Source organism: Amphiprion ocellaris, chromosome 16 (genome assembly GCF_022539595.1).
Source record: "Amphiprion ocellaris isolate individual 3 ecotype Okinawa chromosome 16, ASM2253959v1, whole genome shotgun sequence".
NCBI classification, from domain to species: domain Eukaryota; kingdom Metazoa; phylum Chordata; class Actinopteri; family Pomacentridae; genus Amphiprion; species Amphiprion ocellaris.
In genome coordinates, this window is record NC_072781.1 from 27553573 (window position 1) to 27573111 (window position 19539).

The following is a 19539-nucleotide window of genomic DNA, read 5'->3' on the forward strand; positions in this document are numbered from 1 at the left end:
AACTGGGACTTCCTACTTCATAATAAACCATCCTAACCCTTAAGGTCACAGTCTGTTGTGTTAAATGAGCCGTTTGTGTCTCAGCCTCTTAATCAAGTGAGACAATAAGACGTCTGTGAAGAAGAAAATGATAAATTTCTTCATTTGCTGGGACACCAAAAACACTGTAAAACAACAGAAGATACCATCTGAAAAAAAAAAACATTTCCACAACTAAATTCCATTTTGCAACCTTCATTGTTCATAGGATCTATGTGTCTTTTTTGGCTTTTCAGTGTTTAATATTTTATGTTTAATGTTAACAATGAAAGATATATGTATATATATAGTGTATATAATGATGAAAACTGTACCACATTTTACTGTTGAAATTCCAGTAATTATATAAGAATTCTTTTATTTAACCAACAAAGCTTTTTTTTACGTTTGTCAATAATTGTGTCTATTTTTAGAAATATATCTATAGTATTGAAATTGAATTTAACAGTTTTAACTATTAAATAAAAACGGAAATATTTGTGAAATGACAATAAATTCTCTTTACGCTGAGTAAAACACATTTGATGAACATTTGTGTTGTGAAAACATCTACAACTATACAAGATATTTCTCATTTAAAATACGAATCTATGTAAAATCACAGAACCAACACTTCTTTTTCTGTTAATTGTTAATAATTGTAAATAGTAAACATTTAGTATATATTTATAGAATGAATTTAACAGTTTTAACTCTTCTGCTATAAAAGTAAAAAAGGAAATACTTGTGAAATTACAAAGACATATTTTTATATGTCTTTTATACGTATATTTATTTATATTTTTATATCAAAACTTTTCTGTTAAAACTTTTTCTTTCAACAAAAAAATGTTTTCTTAAAAGAAGAAAAAGTATGGTAACGGCAGATACTGGGTTTTAATGTTTTTTTTTACACCACAAAGGTAAATTCAGTTTATTTTTTAAGTTTTATTTATATTTTAGTGTATTTCAAAAATACAGAAAAAATGTGTTTAAAAAGGAAAGAAACCAGAAAAATTTCATAAATTTACAGTTTTTATTTATTTAATTCTTTATTCTTCACAAAGCAAAAAAGGAAATGCTTCTGAAACTACAAAAAGCATCTTTTTATGTCAGAACTAATTCTTTTATTTTCCACCACAAAGGTAAATTTGGTTTATTTCTAATATCATATTTATATTTTTGTGTATTTCAACAAATGTGTAAAAAATAGGAAAGAAACAAGAAAAATTGTATAAATTTGCAGTTTTTGTGTATTTTTATATAAATTCTTGTGAAACTACAAAAAAAATATTTTTTGTCAAAATGAAGTCTTTCTGTGAAATTTTTTTTCTTTTAAAAAAAAAAATGCATGTTAATGACAGTTACTGGTTTTTAGTGTTATTTTCCACCACAAAGGTAAATTCAGTTCATTTTTAAAATTTTATTTATATTATTTTTTATTTTTTATTTGATATATTATAGTGTATATCAAAAATACGCAAAAAGTGTGTAAAAAAATGTCATAAATTTCAAGTTTTTTTCAGTGTTTAAATGTATTTAGTTAGCTTGTTATCTAGCTAGTTAGTTAGCATAAAAGTATGTCAACTTGCATAATGCAAAATGCAACCAGACATAGTGGAACATCCTGGTGTTTTAACTTTATGCTACATTTGACCTACTGCGTATTAGGACTTATGAAATCTTAGATTTTGATAGTCTGGATGTTGGGATGTTCTCTAACTCCTCCTCTGCTTCCTCTCAGGTTCTGGTAAAAAGGAGCGAGGAGCTCCTCCTCTTCCTCCGATTCCCAGGTGAAGAAGCCTCAGCAGCCTCCACAACACTTGGATCTCCACCTCCTGTTCTCCTCCTCATCTTATTTTCTTTCTCTGTCGCTTCGACCTGCCGGACTGCAGCTTTTAAAACGGACTTGAAGTTCAGTCGACCAAGTAAAAGGACCAAAATCTCACCGCAACCAAAGTCTGTTTATTCTCCAGTACACTGTTTCTGTCAGGTTTACACTCTGAAGGATGTTTGAGTCTGAGGCCTTTAGTTGCTCTGAGTCATCGATCTATCATGACTTAATTCCTTTAACCTTCTCAGTCTTTGCTGGTTTGCTCACCAGAAATCCTGTTTTATCAGCCGGTTAAAGAAGAATCTACTTGACAAACATGGCAGGTACAACATGTGACTCATTTGGCATCTTCATGGTCATTTTACAGTCTCTGGGTTTTCATGGAGCAACTTATGCAAGAAAAAAATCACCTTTTCAAGTGTTGAGAAGCTGGGAGCTGTTCTATTATTAAACCAGTGTTTGCCTTTTCTATTCAGGATTGTACTTAAGGCTGCCTAATTAGCCAAGGATGCCTTTTTTGCCTTAAACTATGTGTTTGTTTTCAGCTGGATTGAGTCACCTCCGATGATGTAAATTTGACGGAAATTTTGTCAGATGTTTGTACAGAATGAGGGGAATTGTGGGTGTTTCATGTGCCAAAGCAACGCGTGCCTTCACAGTGTGGATTTACATCTGAATGTTTCCACTGAGCGGTACTTTTTATTTGATATGTGATGTTTTTGATAGAGTTTTTAAAGGAGTTGATTCTTATTTTTTCTGTTCTGTCAGAGCTCTCCAGGCTCACCATGAAGGGCCTGTGTTTGTATGACGGAGGACGGTATTATTTTAAATTATGTTCCAGGAATGTGCAGTATTATGTTTCGGCTTCACACGGCACTGCTTCTGTATACGTGATGTTACTATTATCATGTGTCGAGGACGCCTTTTGTTAAAGACAATCATATGGAAGTAAACCTATTTAGGAGAGAAAATAAAACGCTTTAAGATGCTTTATGCGCTCTACTCGGGATGAGAACAGGCTGCTTTTATTGGACTGTACGTTGGAAGTGATTCGATTTTTCGGTGAGATGTGGCGTCACATCCGGACGAAGTGACTTGTTTTGTATTATCAGATAAACAATATGCACCATTTACATATCTGTGCAATAAAATCAGGCAATAAAGTGATACAAGAGTGTCATCAAATACAGGTTTTGGCTAGTTTTTGTCGATTATTGTACTGTCAAAATAACAACAGCAAAAACAAAAACAAAAAACAACAGGACAAAACTGTTCATAATGTCCCTATCAAAATGGGTATTTTTGCAAATAAAAATTAAAACTGAAATTAAAATGACATTGTTTTACCATATGTAAATCAGGTAAATAAAAAATTGAATTATACAGATATTTGTCATTATTTCTTGCTGTTTTTTAAATTTATTTATTTATCTATTTATTTTTTTTACAATTTTTTAACATTACAGTAAAATAAATAAAACAAATCTTTTTTTCTTGCACTCTGGCAATTTTAGAGCTAAATAACTTGTTATTATTATTATTATTATTATTATTATTATTATTATTATTATTATTATTATTATTATTATTATTATTATTATTATTATTATCATTATTATTATTATTATTATTATTATTATTATTATTATACAAACATAGTAACACAATAATGAGCAACTTTATAATAAATTTTTTTTGTTGTTTTCTTTAAAATATTGCAGCTTTTTTGTTCTTCATACGTGACATAGTGCTTGAATTCAAAAGCAAAGCAGGAATTAGAGCCAGGCTATTTGTGGATGTCGAATTTGCCAAGAATGATCAAAAGCTGAATTATATAATTTATATTAATATTTATATTAATTTATATTATTCAGCCAATTAAACACAAAATATAATATGACATTGAATCTACATTAGCACACAATATACACAAAAGTTGAATGATTAGTAGAAAGAAAATCTCTGCTAGAATTACAAAAAAAAACCTCAAGCAAAACCATGAGTTTAGTAATTTATGGTACTGCAATACAAATTAAATTTATTTAAATTAATCTTCTTTAATTGGGTGATTTAAATATGTTTTTACGAAATAAAAATAAATTAAATTAATTTAGATGAAATTTAATCTTGGTAAAATCTATGCAAAATAATAAAATATATTTCTTTCATTTTATTTTTAATTTTTATTTAAAAAATTTTTAAGCTTCAACATATCCTGTTTTGAGGTCCATTGATTTAATGCTGACATACCGTTACATTTTTCGTCCAATCACAACCCGCGGTCGCAGCGTATCTCAGCGCTGATTGGCCGGATAGTCTGTCAATCACGCTAAAAGGCGTTGTCGCTCTCGGCAGCTGTCAGATTCGAGAGCAAAGAACCAAACGGCAAAAACACGGTCTTTAACACCCAACAATGCCGATGAATCCGCCACTTTCCTGTGTAAAGATGGCATTCTAACACAAACAGGTAAGAAACAGAACTTTCAATGGAGTAATTTTATTCAAACAAGCCAGATGTGGGAGGTGTTTCTCACCGCGCCCCTGATTTGTTTTTAGCCTGCACCTATGCTAGCGCTAACGGTCAGCTGGCGGTGGCAACGCTGCTGTTAGCTTCTCAAACCGACACATTACACTGATTTAATGTCGTTATTGTGTCGTTAAACTGAATAAATCTGCTGTCAGTGCGTGTAGCAGCCTGAACTGACTGCGCTAACAGAGCTAATGTCAATGCAGATGCGTAACTAAAGATTCTGGGCGTCCTGAGACTCAGCCAGCCTCCTGCATTAACCCTCTGAACTCAAGTAGTAGTTTCATGTACCCATGTGTGTAGTACATCCTGGCCGAATTTCATCTCTCTCGGTGTTACCCTGTTTGAGTTTATAGCTTTTGAAAATGTCTAAAAATGACCCAAAATCGTCAAAACCTATGACATATAATTCAAAATGGCTGACTTCCTGTTGGATTTTGGGCATGGGTGTCAATTACATTTTTGTGTGTCTTGACGAGTTACATATGTGTATCAAATTTCATAATTCTAGGTGACACGTACTGGCTGTAGTAACTGTTTGAAATTTTCCAGGTGGCGCTATGGAGCCATTTTGCAACACACATGTGCAGTTTCCCTAAAATATGAAATGGGTTGCCGGTCCAGATATGTGTGGTAATTTTGGCGAGCATTTGAGCATTTTTAACCTGTCAAAAAGTACTTTGTTTATTACGGCAACGATGCGTTGCCACGGCAACAGCGTTTTATGAATTGTCAAAATCTTCACACTGTGGCATCGTCTATGCGTGACCACTGAGCTGACCAATTTTCAAGATGATTTGACAAAGTTTCAGGCAATGGTAGGTGCAAATGTAATGACAATTTCTTCCTGTTGCCAATAGGTGGCGCTATGAGTATTTCTAAATTTATGAGTGTGGATGTGTTCAGACTGAGACTGGTGTCCACCATATCAAGTTTGGTCCAGATTGGACCATGTCCAGATGAGATATAAATAATTCAATTTTCATGGTGAGAAATCGAAATTCGCCGCGCCACCACAGACACGCCCCTTGACGAAGAGTCACCATTTTCTCTGGGAATCATCATCAATGTGTTCTGGCTTATGTCACCACATTTGAGGTGAATATGATCAATCTGCTAAGAATAGTACATCAAAGTGTAAAAAAATGTCTATTTCCTGCTACCACAAGGTGGCGCTATGACTGTCAATGTACATAACCACATGGATGTCGTCAGGGCTGGACACTGATCACACATGTAAAATTTCAGGCAGATTGGAGCATGTCCAGCAGAGTTAGACACCACTTCCTGTTTTGTGGCGAAGGATCAACATTTTTGGGAGACGCCATGGCCACGCCCTTTGACTTTTGCACAGCATTTTGATAACTTTTCATCTGGCCGCAGTGTTGCATATACTGGCCAAATTTGACGTCTCTCGGACTTATTCTCGATGAGTTATTAATCTTAAAAAATTTACAGCCAATTCAAGATGGCCGACTTCCTGTTGGGTTTAGGGCATGGCCGTAATTGACTTTTTCGTGTGTCCTGATGTGCTGCACATCCGCAACAAATACTGTAGCTGTAGATGAAACACTCTGCCAGTTGGCCTAATGACCACTTTTTGCAACTTTGTAGGGGGCGCTATGGAGCCATTTTGCCACACACATGCGCAACTCCCATAAAATATCAAATTTTTCGCCAGTCCTCATGAACATGCCAAGTTTCACGCGTTTTGGGGTATGATAAGGCCGCCAAAAAGGCAATTCAAAAGACGGGAGAAAAATCTAAAAATAATAAACCCTAGGGTTTCAATAGGGTCTTCGCACCATTCGGTGCTCGGACCCTAATAATAATTAAAGCTGCAAGCAGCGTTGGACGGGTCCTCGCATCCTTGTTGGTCGGCGAATCCGCGCAGAATTGTATTTAATAAATAAACAGGAAATTTGTAAATAAGTGTTGTAGTCTTTTGCAGTTAATTGATGGATAGGCGTAGTGAGAGACAGCCAGACAATGGGGTAGAAATAAGAATGAGAACAATTCATATAGCACGGGGTTGCGAGCGGGAATCGAACCAGGGCCTCAGCGTTGAGGAACAACTACATGCGTCAGTGGCTTAACCCACAGAGCTATATGATCATACATATTGGCTGTCAGCAAAGGTGTATCAACCCAATAGAAAGACAAAGGGTAGAGATCGGGATGGAGAGGAAGGTCCTGACAGTAGCAATGTACCAAAAAATGGAAATTAAATTTTACATATGTGCATAATTTAATATTAAGCCACTCAACCCAAAAAATTTCTAGAATAAAATTGGGGTTTTCCCTTCAGCATTGTGGTTGCACGTCTCCGTTAGGGGATATTTAGACCCACAATGCTGAAGGGAAAACCGCGCATGAATTTCTCGGATTATTCTGTTGCTTAGTATTAATATTAAAAATATTTATGTGTCATATTAAATTTACCTTATTTTTCATTACTGCTGTAAGGACCTTGCTCTGTAACCCTAACTCTATCCCTAGACTTTCTATTGGATTTATACACGTTTACAAGGAGAGAACATACGTGCTCATGTAGCTCTACGGGTTACGCCTCTGACGTATGTACTAGGTCCCCGCCGCTGAGGCCCGGGTTCGACTCCCGCTTGTTCACCCCATGCTGTATGAGCTGGCCTACCTCTTATTTCTAACCCCGTTGTCTGGCTGTCTCTCACTACGCCTATCCAAACAAAAAGTGAAAGAGACTACTACACTTATTTAAATAGTTAAATGTTTATTTACAAATAAACACCTTAAAGACAATAACACTTTTACTAGGAATTAAACACAATTTACTATGAAAACTTTAAATATACAATTACACATTAAAATCTACTACAAGTTCTTAAAATTACAAACTACAACAGTTTATCTAAACATTTAATATTGAAAATAATATTTTAACTCATCACATCCAATAATACTTTTCACTCAACAATTACACATTAAAAAGACAAAACATTTGGACATCTTATCTAATATTATAAAATCATACAGAATGACAAAAGACCAAGACTAAACTTTTAAGATGAATCTAAATACAGACAAAAAATTTGAAAAACACCAGTGACACTTTTGAATATCTGATTACACAGAAGACACAATAACAAAATCCAAAAAAACAAATAAATTTACATATCTTAAAACGTTTTCTATTCTGAAACAAAAACATCTGGTTGTTTCTTCAAACACTTCCTCTTTCAATGTTCTGGGTTGCACTATGAATTGATTTACTAATAACTCTTTTCTCAAAACTGCTTCCCTCATAAAGTCTACTAATAGTTGAAATCATTGATCAAACTAATGTTAACTTCTGATCACCACTAACTATACTTTTCAGTGAATACAATCAAAGTTTCTGGACCATTTCTAAATAGCACACAGGTGAACGTCTCACCAAAACTCAAATGGATACTCTAAATGTGAAATCAAGACTCATGTTCACAACTTTTAAGGCTTCGATTAAACAGAAATTTCTAACTAACAGAGAAGTACTAAGACACTTTGCACATTTCAGTCCTCAGACTATCTGACATTTCAAACTAACAGACAACTACACATGGACATAGAAGACACGAGTCCTTGGACTATCTGAAGGTTCTAGTTTACAGACAACTACTGTGAAACTTCGAAAATTTCAGCCCTCACACTGTGTGAAAGCTCATCTCCTCAGGACTCAAGAGGTCTGTACACTTTGAAAATCTTGGAAATCAGGGTTCAACCCTCCAGCACAAAGCCTAAAGTCCAACCTCCTCACAAAAACTGTCGAGTCCAAACTCAAGTTAAAAATTAAAGCTGCAAGCAGCGTTGGACGGGTCATCGCATCCTTGCTGGTCGGCGAATCCACGCACGTCCACCAGGCGGCGCTACGACCGAGAGTGCATGTCGGCCTATGGATGCGACAAGGGCCGGACTCTGATCACACATGTAAAATTTCAGGCAGATCGGACCATGTACAGGCTAGTTATAGAGCATTTCCTTCCATCCACCAGGTGGCGCTGCGACCGAGAGTTTATGTCGGCCTATGGACGTGATCAAGACTGGACTCTGATCACACGTGTAAAGTTTGAGGCAGATTGGAGCATGTTTAGGGCAGTTACACAGCAGTTGATGTTTCATGGCGAAGTATCAAAATTCGGGAGGCCGCCATCGCCACGCCCTCAGACTTAAGGTGAGCGTTTTGATAACTTTTGATCACCCATGCCTGCTGTACATCCTGGCCGAATTTCCGCTCTCTCGGTGTTACCCTGTGTGAGTTTATAGCTTTTGAAAATGTACAAAAATGACCCAAAATCGTCAAAACGTATGACAATTAATTCAAAATGGCCAACTTCCTGTTGGGTTTTGGCCATGGGTGTCAATTACATTTTTGTGCGTCTTGACAAGTTACATATGCCTACCAAATTTCAGAACTGTATGTCAGACACACAGCCCGTAGTAAATGTTTGAAATTTTCCAGGTGGCGCTATCGAGCCATTTTGCAACAGTCATGGACAATTTGTATAAAATATCAAATATTTCAGCAGTCCTGCTGTGTGTGGCAATTTTGGTGAGCATATGAGCGTTCCTAACCTGTCAAAAAGTATTTTGTTTATTACGGCAACGATGCGTTGCCACGGCAACAGAATTTTATGAATTGTCAAAATCTTCATACTGTGGCATCATCAAGGGGGAAACACTGAGCTGACCAATTTACAGGATGATATGACAAAGTTTCTGGCAATGGCATGTGCAAATGTAATGACAATTTCTTCCTGTTGCCAATAGGTGGCGCTATGAGTATTTCTAAATTTATGAATGTGGATGTGTTCAGAACCGGACTGGTGTCCATCACATCAAGTTTGGTCCGGATTGCATCATTTCCAGCTGAGATATTAATAATTCAATTTTCATGGCGAGAAATCGAATTTCGCCGCGCCGCCACAGACACGCCCCTTGACGACGAGTCACCATTTTCTCTGGGAATCATCATCAATGTGTTCTGGCATATGTCACCACATTTGAGGTGAATCTGATCAACGTGCTAAGAATAGTACATCAAAGTGTAAAAAATGTCAATTTCCTGCTACCACAAGGTGGCGCTATGACTGTCAATGTACATGACCACATGGATGTCGTCAGGGCTGGACCCAGATCACACATGTAAAATTTCAGGCAGATTGGAGCATGTACAGCTGAGTTAGACACCACTTCCTGTTTCATGGCGAAGGATCAATATTTCTGGGGGTCGCCATGGCCACGCCCTTTGACTTTTGCAGAGCATTTTGATAACTTTTCATCAGGAGGCAGTCTTGCATATGCTGGCCCAATTTGACGTCTCTCGGACTTACCCCCGCTGAGTTATTAATCTCATCATACTTCACAGCTAATTCAAGATGGCCGACTTCCTGTTGGGTTTAGGGCGTGGTCATGATTGACTTTTTCGTGGGTCCTGATGTGCTGCATATGCATACACATTTTTGTAGCTGTGGATGAAACACGCTGCCAGTTGGCCTAATGACAACTTTTTGCAACTTTGTAGGGGGCGCTATGGAGCGATTTTGCCAGACACATGTGCAACTCCCACAAAAAATCAAATTTTTCGCCGGTCCTAATGTGCATGCCAAGTCTCACGTGTTTTGGGGTATGATAAGGCCGCCAAAAATGCAATTCAAAAGTTTGCCAAAGAATAATAATAAATTAAAGCTGCAAGCAGCGTTGGACGGGTCCTCGCATCCTTGCTGGCCGGCGAATCCACGCATGTCCACCAGGTGGCGCTGCGACCAAAAGTGCATGTCGGCCTATGGATGCGATGAGGGCTGGACTCTGATCACAGCCGTAAAATTTCAGGCAGACTGGAGCATGTTCAGGCTACTTACAGAGCTCTTCCTGTCCATCCACCAGGTGGCGCTGCGACCGAGAGTGTATATTGGCCAATGGATGTGATCAGGGTCAGACTGTGATTCCACATATAAAATTTCAGGCAGATCGGACCATGTACAGGCTAGTTATAGAGCTTTTCCTTCTATCCACCAGGTGGCGCTATGACTGTGGCTGTATTTCAGCATGTGAATGTCATCAGGGCGGGACTCTGATCATACATGTAAAGTTTGAGGCAGATTGGAGCATGTTTAGGGCGGTTACACAGCAGTTGATGTTTCATGGCGAAGCATCAAAGTTCAGGAGGCCGCCATGGCCACGCCCTCAGACTTTTGCGGAGCATTTTGATAACTTTTGATCACCCATGTGTGTAGTACATCCTGGCCAAATTTCATCTCTCTCGGTGTTACCCTGTTTGAGTTTATAGCTTTTGAAAATGTACAAAAATGACCCAAAATCGTCAAAACATATGACATATAATTCAAAATGGCTGACTTCCTGTTGGATTTTGGTCATGGGTGTCAATTACATTTTTGTGTGTCTTGATGAGTTACATATGTGTATGTTTTTATGTTCAGCTAATATCATTTCCTCTGGACAATGTTTGTGGTGTTAGAAGTGGACGTTTGTAGGGAGTTTTCAGTTGCGATACTTTAATGCATAAATATTTGCAGTGGTGGTTTCACTGCAAGCATCTACTGATGTCACCAGTGAAGTAAATAAAAACAGCATTTGTTGAACTTTACGCCTCTCAGTGTCTGCAGTTAGTTTAGCTGAATCAATGCAAAGATATTTCTATTTTTCTACATGACAGGAATGTCAGTGAAATCCAAATGCTAAGAATAAACAAGTGATCTGCCTGGTCACAGATCCCACTTTAATCCAAAATAAAGACTTTGCAAGGAAATGAACTTGAAATATGAGCCACCAGTAAAAGTTGTGATCAGACAGAAGGGCCTGTATTTTATCTTTGGAGAAGTTTAACATGTAAGTTTGTGCAGCTGATCAGTGGTGAGGCCTGTGGATGACTGGAGATGTGTGTGGACACTTAGACGAAGCAGCAAATGTGTTGAAAATGAGTTGTCTTCTCAGAGTCTTGAAGATGTTTTGTCAGAGCTAAGAAAGAAGTAAGAGATCCTGCAGGTGATTGTTGAGCGGTGTTGAGGAATTTGAATGTAGAGGAATAGCAAAGAGATTTTGAAGATATTTAAGCCATAAGTTGTATTTTGTTTGCTGTTCTCTCCCATTTGTAGTGAAGAGAAGTGATTTGACATGAAGAATGTGATTTGTGTGGCTTTGAAATTGTGTTAAAATGTAAAAATGAGTGATGAGGAGAAGAGTGTGACTTTTTAGTATTGTGTTTTTTAGCGTGTTCTTTAAAAGTTGTAGGTAGATTATGTTCTTTTTTTGATTTTGTGGATTGTTTTTTTTTTCTTTCAGTGTTGATGTCACCGCCTTGACGAATAGAAGAAAAGCCTGTATTTGGGTATGTAGGACCGGTAGTCCAGAGGTAGTGATGGTGGTTTGGAACCTGGAGAGTGCAGGTTCAATCCCCCACTCTGCTCAAGCTTTTTTTTGACATTTGGGCAAAATTCGCCAAAAATCTTCTTGAAAGGCTCTTTACGCTCTTTACGCTCTTTACGCTCTTTACGCTCTTTACGCCCTCTTGTGTTGCAGGTACATGGGCCAGACGTGGCCATCGAACAGGCCGGGGGGGTCTGGCACCGTGTAGTTCCTAGAGCACCTCCTCTTTTTGCATTCTTCATTTTTCCTTTTGGTAGTGGTTTATACAAAATTAGCTTTTTAATCTCCACTCGCATTGCCTCAAGAGACAAATCAACCTCAGCACAAACACATTTAATGTCGTGAGTCTTTGGCTGAGAGCTTGTCAAACTTTACAGTGCAGTAAAATTAAATCTTTACGCTCTTTACGCTCTTTACGCTCTTTCGGGCAACTTCTTAGTTTTACTGGAACCACCCTTCAACTCCAATCCACTGACACTCCACACCACAGACCACAACCTTTCCACTCCGCTACCATCCTCCACAAGGTTCCCAGCGGGGATTCGAACCGTGACCCTCCACATGACAGACACACAACCTATGTGTGAGCTATCTTTCACACAAGGTCCTTCGTGGACTTTGTTGGAATGATTGTTGAAAGAGGTTGTCATACAGCCAAAGTATGTATATATTGTAAATAAAGCTGCTGTAACAATGTAAATTTCCCCTGGAGTGGGGAGAAATAAAGAACTTTATCTTATCTTATCTTATCTTAAAAAGTGTCAAAAGAGCCCTGGGCTGGATTCGATGAGTGGTGTTGAGGAATTTGAATGTAGAGGAATAGCAAAGAGATTTTGAAGATATTTAAGCCATAAGTTGTATTTTGTTTGCTGTTCTCTCCCATTTGTAGTGAAGAGAAGTGATTTGACATGAAGAATGTGATTTGTGTGGCTTTGAAATTGTGTTAAAATGTAAAAATGAGTGATGAGGAGAAGAGTGTGACTTTTTAGTATTGTGTTTTTTAGCGTGTTCTTTAAAAGTTGTAGGTAGATTATGTTCTTTTTTTGATTTTGTGGATTGTTTTTTTTTTCTTTCAGTGTTGATGTCACCGCCTTGACGAATAGAAGAAAAGCCTGTATTTGGGTATGTAGGACCGGTAGTCCAGAGGTAGTGATGGTGGTTTGGAACCTGGAGAGTGCAGGTTCAATCCCCCACTCTGCTCAAGCTTTTTTTTGACATTTGGGCAAAATTCACCAAAAATCTACTTGAAAGACAGTTTGCGCTCTTTGCGCTCTTTGCGCTCTTTGTTGAGTGGTGTTGAGGAATTTGAATGTAGAGGAATAGCAAAGAGATTTTGAAGATATTTAAGCCATAAGTTGTATTTTGTTTGCTGTTCTCTCCCATTTGTAGTGAAGAGAAGTGATTTGACATGAAGAATGTGATTTGTGTGGCTTTGAAATTGTGTTAAAATGTAAAAATGAGTGATGAGGAGAAGAGTGTGACTTTTTAGTATTGTGTTTTTTAGCGTGTTCTTTAAAAGTTGTAGGTAGATTATGTTCTTTTTTTGATTTTGTGGATTGTTTTTTTTTTCTTTCAGTGTTGATGTCACCGCCTTGACGAATAGAAGAAAAGCCTGTATTTGGGTATGTAGGACCGGTAGTCCAGAGGTAGTGATGGTGGTTTGGAACCTGGAGAGTGCAGGTTCAATCCCCCACTCTGCTCAAGCTTTTTTTTCACATTTGGGCAAAATTCACCAAAAATCTACTTGAAAGACAGTTTGCGCTCTTTGCGCTCTTTGCGCTCTTTGCGCTCTTTGCGCTCTTTGTTGAGTGGTGTTGAGGAATTTGAATGTAGAGGAATAGCAAAGAGATTTTGAAGATATTTAAGCCATAAGTTGTATTTTGTTTGCTGTTCTCTCCCATTTGTAGTGAAGAGAAGTGATTTGACATGAAGAATGTGATTTGTGTGGCTTTGAAATTGTGTTAAAATGTAAAAATGAGTGATGAGGAGAAGAGTGTGACTTTTTAGTATTGTGTTTTTTAGCGTGTTCTTTAAAAGTTGTAGGTAGATTATGTTCTTTTTTTGATTTTGTGGATTGTTTTTTTTTTCTTTCAGTGTTGATGTCACCGCCTTGACGAATAGAAGAAAAGCCTGTATTTGGGTATGTAGGACCGGTAGTCCAGAGGTAGTGATGGTGGTTTGGAACCTGGAGAGTGCAGGTTCAATCCCCCACTCTGCTCAAGCTTTTTTTTGACATTTGGGCAAAATTCGCCAAAAATCTTCTTGAAAGGCTCTTTACGCTCTTTACGCTCTTTACGCTCTTTACGCCCTCTTGTGTTGCAGGTACATGGGCCAGACGTGGCCATCGAACAGGCCGGGGGGGTCTGGCACCGTGTAGTTCCTAGAGCACCTCCTCTTTTTGCATTCTTCATTTTTCCTTTTGGTAGTGGTTTATACAAAATTAGCTTTTTAATCTCCACTCGCATTGCCTCAAGAGACAAATCAACCTCAGCACAAACACATTTAATGTCGTGAGTCTTTGGCTGAGAGCTTGTCAAACTTTACAGTACAGTAAAATTAAATCTTTACGCTCTTTACGCTCTTTACGCTCTTTACGCTCTTTACGCTCTTTACGCTCTTTACGCTCTTTACGCTCTTTACGCTCTTTACGCTCTTTACGCTCTTTACGCTCTTTACGCTCTTTACGCTCTTTACGCTCTTTACGCTCTTTACGCTCTTTACGCTCTTTACGCTCTTTACGCTCTTTACGCTCTTTACGCTCTTTACGCTCTTTACGCTCTTTACCTTTTTCAGGCAACTTCTTGGTTTTACTGGAACCACCCTTCAACTCCAATCCACTGACACTCCACACCACAGACCACAACCTTTCCACTCCGCTACCATCCTCCACAAGGTTCCCAGCGGGGATTCGAACCGTGACCCTCCACATGACAGACACACAACCTATGTGTGAGCTATCTTTCACACAAGGTCCTTCGTGGACTTTGTTGGAATGATTGTTGAAAGAGGTTGTCATACAGCCAAAGTATGTATATATTGTAAATAAAGCTGCTGTAACAATGTAAATTTCCCCTGGAGTGGGGAGAAATAAAGAACTTTATCTTATCTTATCTTAAAAAGTGTCAAAAGAGCCCTGGGCTGGATTCGAACCAAAAACCTCCTGGATGACAGGCAGATAACTTACCACTGCGCTATCCTTCTTACTGGGTGTAACTGTTAGTTTTCGTAAATGATGGTACACAAAACTATTAAGGAGGTGAAGATAATAAAGGTACTAAGGTGGATTTCAACCGGGCACCTTCAACATGCCAAGCAAAAAACTTACCTCTACACCACCTGTCCTACAAGATGTTGCTCTAACTTTGCTTAAATGATGCTAGCAATTAGTACTTCAGAGCATCCAAAGGACACATAAAAAGTGTGAGTGGAGATTTGAACCATGGACCTTCAACATGTGAGGCACAGAACTTACCTCTGCACCACATTTCCTACAAGGTGTTGTTATAAATTGGCTTAAATGATGGCATCAATCAGTACTGGAGCAATCAAAGGACAAATAAAAGGTGTGAGTGGAGATTTGAATCATGTCAGGTACAGAACTTACATTGTAGGTTTGTTTCTGAGACTGAATACACCCAATCTCATCTGATTTGCAAAGCTAAGCAGGGGTGGGCCTGGTTAGTATTTGGATGGGAGACTACCTGGGAATACCAGCTGCTGTAAGCTTTTTACTTCTCCTCACAACCTGAACAAGACACTGCTGGTCATTCACTAGAGACAGCTATCAACTAAAACCTCTTGGTTTCTTTATTATACACTCTATGAGGTGGATAAGCTGCAGCTCATGCTGATTTATTGCTGGTTCTGGTTGGAGCCAAAGAACAAAGGCGTCACCTGTTGGAGCAGCTGATGTCCTGCAGCCCCTTCACCACAGAAAGCCTCTGACAGCTTCAATTCTTTACACTCTGACTGCAAGACACCAATCACATAGGAACATATACATGTGTGGAACAAAGAGCTGAACTGACACTCAACAAGGTTTAAATTGTTTAAATTTAAGAAGGTTTAAATTGTCTTTTTTTCCCTGATAAACCTGCACACAACAGAAGAGTAGATCAAGAACAGCTGGAAGCAGAAAATCCAATGTTTTTTTTCTGTTTTTACAGCTTCTGGCTTTGGTAAACGGTGTAATTTTACCAGTTTTCCTAATGAGACATGGTGAATATAGAGATTTTGACTGAGAATTCACAGATGAATAGTGCAATCATCATCAGAAACATGAAAAGTGAGCCAGTTATATGTTTTTGACATTACTCTGTACATCAGCCCAGCTCATAAGAGGGGAAAAAGAAAGCTACAAATAAACCAGATTTTCATGAGTTTAAGCTGAGATTTGGATAATTTTCCACCAGAACCACGTCATAAACATTCAAAAAGTTGAAAATCTTACTCTTCTCTTTGTTTTTACAGTTTTTGACTGATAATTTGTGCAACTAATGATAAACAAAAATAATAATTCATATCTGCTGGTGAATTTTGAGGGTCAGAAGATTAAAATATTCTCTTTTTTTTGACTGAACTGTACATCACAGATGAGTAGATCAAGAACAGTTGGAAGTTGAAAATCCAATGTTTTTTTGTGTTTTTAGAGCTTCTGGCTTTGCACGTTAACCCAGCTCATACGGAGAAAAGGACAGCTACAAATAAACCAGATTTTCTTAATTTTAAACTTAGATTTGGATAAATTTCCATGTCATAACCAGTCAGAAATGTGAAAATCTTACTATTCTCTCTGTTTATCCTGTTTTTGGCTGATAAAGCTTAACTGTATTCATATCTGCTGTTGACTTTTGAGGTTCAGAAGGTTAAAATGTTCTTTTTTTTTTTTTTTGGGACATTACACATCAGCTGTAAGCCCTTACTCTCATTCTTTGCTCTCTATTGCCCAACTGTATTTTTCTGTTTTGCTTCAGCCTTGTTTCCCCTCCTCGTCTCCCTCCAGACTGCTGATATTCATCCCCTGACCCCTCTGACCTCCATCCCATCGTCACCATGGAGACGGCCAACAGCTACGTGCTGATCCATGGGAAGAACATCTCCCATAACACCCTGGCAGGTTCTGCAGTGGGACCCCACATGTCCATCGACAAGTTGTTCCCGGCTCTCCTCGAGTGCTTTGGCATCATACTGTGTGGTTATATCGCTGGCAGGTAGGTGTGTGGGAGAAACAGTGGCATGCTGGTGGCTGATCTCCAAGAATTTCAATTCATAGTTCATATTTCTTTAATTAAAATAATCAGAAGTTCAACTGGTGGCATTTTCTTACCCTAGTTTGCTAGAATATCTTCAGTGCTTGTAGAGATCAAATATTAAAGTTAAATCGAGATGGCAAGTTTGTTTCCTCAGTTCTGCAGGCATGCCGTCATGTGACTCTGCATTAAATCTGTAGATGCTGAACGATAATACTAACTGACAGCCACTGTAGCTTTCATGTGTGTTTTCCTTTGATTCCTCCCCACAGGGCTGATATCATCACTGAGAGCCAGGCCAAGGGTTTGGGGAACTTTGTGTCCAAGTTTGCTCTTCCAGCTCTGCTCTTTAAAAACATGGTTCTGTTGGACTTTGGAAACGTCATTTGGGCGTTTCTCTGGAGTGTCCTGGTCACTAAGGTTGGTGTATGCACGTGTATGTAGTTTATATTTTGTATCGTGGCAGTTGGAGATGATTCCAGAAAAGTAAAGTGATTTTTTTTGTAAAACTGTAGGTGACGGTGTTTGTGCTGGTGTGTGTCCTGACACTGATGGTGGCCAGTCCAGAAAGCAGATACAGTAAAGCTGGTCTGTACGCCATATTTGCTACGCAGAGTAATGACTTTGCTTTGGGATACCCAATAGGTAAGGCGACACAAACACTAACTGCTCATGCAAGTTACCAGTGGAGAAAAATACTGTAACTAACACAAATAGTATTCTTCTTTCTCTGTCTCTTCTAGTTGATGCTTTGTATCGCAGCACGTATCCAGAATACCTCCAGTACATCTATTTAGTTGCTCCGGTCTCCCTAATGCTTCTCAACCCCATCGGCTTTGCTCTTTGTGAGGTGCAAAGATGGAGGCAGGCCAGCCATCCACAGCACAGTACTGCTGGCATCCTGGGAGTTGTAGTCTTACAGGTACTGTAAATACAAATGGCTTCATGTTGGCAAGCAGAGGACATTGTCTCGGTGTAGCTAGCAATGGGCACCATGACAAAGACATCTGTAATGCTTAATGACATCCGGTCAGACCTCATGGGTTTCAAGAAAGTTGGGATTGACTAGAACTGCTTTTCAGAATGTCAGCGTTAATGTTAATGTAAGTAAGCTACCTTTGCGGTACATTTTGCGTGTCTGTCAACCTAAATGGCAATGTCTTTAAGTTTGCTATTGATTAATAATGCTAATAATTATTTATTTAGAAAACTACTGAAAATTTGAGGACCAATTGCCCTTCGTATTGCACACGGACAAACACTCTGGGCTCCCGTGGATGTTTGTGAGAGTCTGTTTGAGAGGATATAGCAGCTAGTATCAGACTGGATTGTAACACTCTGTCAGTACTGTTATATCTGAGGTGTTCTCAGTACAGTTGGTGGATTTCTGGAGATTTTAGATCTTCCCACTGTGTTTGGGCACCGCTGATGGGAAAACATGTCCAGCAGCAACTGCTTCAATTTAAACTCTTTAAATAATAGATTATAAAGATGTGATAATAGAGAATATCCTCATAACAAATATCTCTAAGTATCATTTCGACACCCTCTTAGAATAAAGGCCTAAGTAATTTTTTCAGGTTTTTCAGACAACACAAAAAACTTAACCACACCCCATTGAACCTTGACCTAGACCATTATACTACAGGGTTAGAATCTCCTGATCTGTTCAACTGAGGATGTAGGTGATTTCTGATATCTTTGTGTTACCATGTTCTTTTGCCACAGCCTCTAAGCAGCAACCTACCACACTGAAATGTTCAAGTTTTGCTGAGGATTTGTATTGTGCAGAATAGCAGAATCACAGACCTTTATGTGCTACAGAATGGTTTAGCAAAGCAAGACTATTTTGATATTACTTTCAGGAGTTGGATTTTTTGTTATCTACATTTTTTCCACACACTTTGAACACATTGAATGTCACTCCTGCAGGTGTTGAAGAACCCAATAGTGTTTATGGTGATTGTAGGAATCATCTCCCACTTTGCTCTCGGTCAGCGGATACCTGCTGTGCTGTCGGAGTTCATAGACGGTCTGGCTAATTCCTTTGGAGGGGCAGCGTTGTTTTACCTTGGACTCACTATGGTGAGTTCATGTCTAGTTTTTTATGTTTTTAAAGCCAATCTATCATCTGTTTTTAACACACTTGAACCATGAAGGGAATCATCAGCTGTGTGTTTCTGTTGCAGGTCGGTCAACTTAGAAAACTGACCAGAGACACTGGAGTAGCCTTGATTCTGCTCATCACAGCCAAACTGTAAGTGAGACTGGTGAGATGGAGTGTATAGATGTGTGTCTGGTAGAAGATGAGGACTGTGGTCTTAGCTTAGTGGTTGGGTTGGACTGCATTCAACTATGTTTTTAATTATTTGTCCATTAGTAGACATCCCATTTAAGTTTCTTTACCCCAGTCCAGTCCGAGTCTTTTAATATTGAGCATCTGCCAATACTAAGTCCCAATCTGATACCATATTCCATGATATTACGCATTTCAAGTACTTTAAAGTTAATAA

General features: G+C 38.4%; 2 protein-coding genes across 10 annotated transcripts in view; both read left to right on the plus strand.

Annotated features, from left to right (window-relative positions):
* wipf1b (WAS/WASL interacting protein family, member 1b) overlaps nucleotides 1-3235 on the plus strand; it is a 39865-nt gene extending 36630 nt beyond the window's left edge. For all 3 annotated transcript variants that reach the window (XM_023286037.3, XM_035955365.2, XM_023286038.3), the window contains one exon: nucleotides 1763-3235. In XM_023286037.3, the coding sequence (XP_023141805.2) occupies nucleotides 1763-1815 (53 nt within the window). In that variant the 3' untranslated portion in view covers nucleotides 1816-3235. The remainder of the gene's footprint in view (nucleotides 1-1762) is intronic.
* A 951-nt stretch (nucleotides 3236-4186) lies between these two features.
* Nucleotides 4187-19539, plus strand: part of LOC111578997 (integral membrane protein GPR155-like) — a 28466-nt gene continuing 13113 nt past the window's right edge. For 2 of the 7 annotated variants that reach the window (XM_055018498.1, XM_055018503.1), the window contains exons 1-9: nucleotides 4216-4319; nucleotides 13354-13399; nucleotides 13872-13917; nucleotides 16780-16987; nucleotides 17299-17446; nucleotides 17542-17671; nucleotides 17770-17948; nucleotides 18959-19111; nucleotides 19216-19283. In XM_055018498.1, coding sequence (XP_054874473.1) covers nucleotides 16830-16987; nucleotides 17299-17446; nucleotides 17542-17671; nucleotides 17770-17948; nucleotides 18959-19111; nucleotides 19216-19283 — 836 coding nt within the window. In that variant the 5' untranslated portion in view covers nucleotides 4216-4319; nucleotides 13354-13399; nucleotides 13872-13917; nucleotides 16780-16829. Of the gene's footprint in view, nucleotides 4320-8386; nucleotides 8566-11693; nucleotides 11740-13353; nucleotides 13400-13598; nucleotides 13918-16779; nucleotides 16988-17298; nucleotides 17447-17541; nucleotides 17672-17769; nucleotides 17949-18958; nucleotides 19112-19215; nucleotides 19284-19539 lie in introns of those variants that run through there. The other 5 variants (XM_055018500.1, XM_055018501.1, XM_055018502.1 and 2 more) reach the window with 5 other exon arrangements.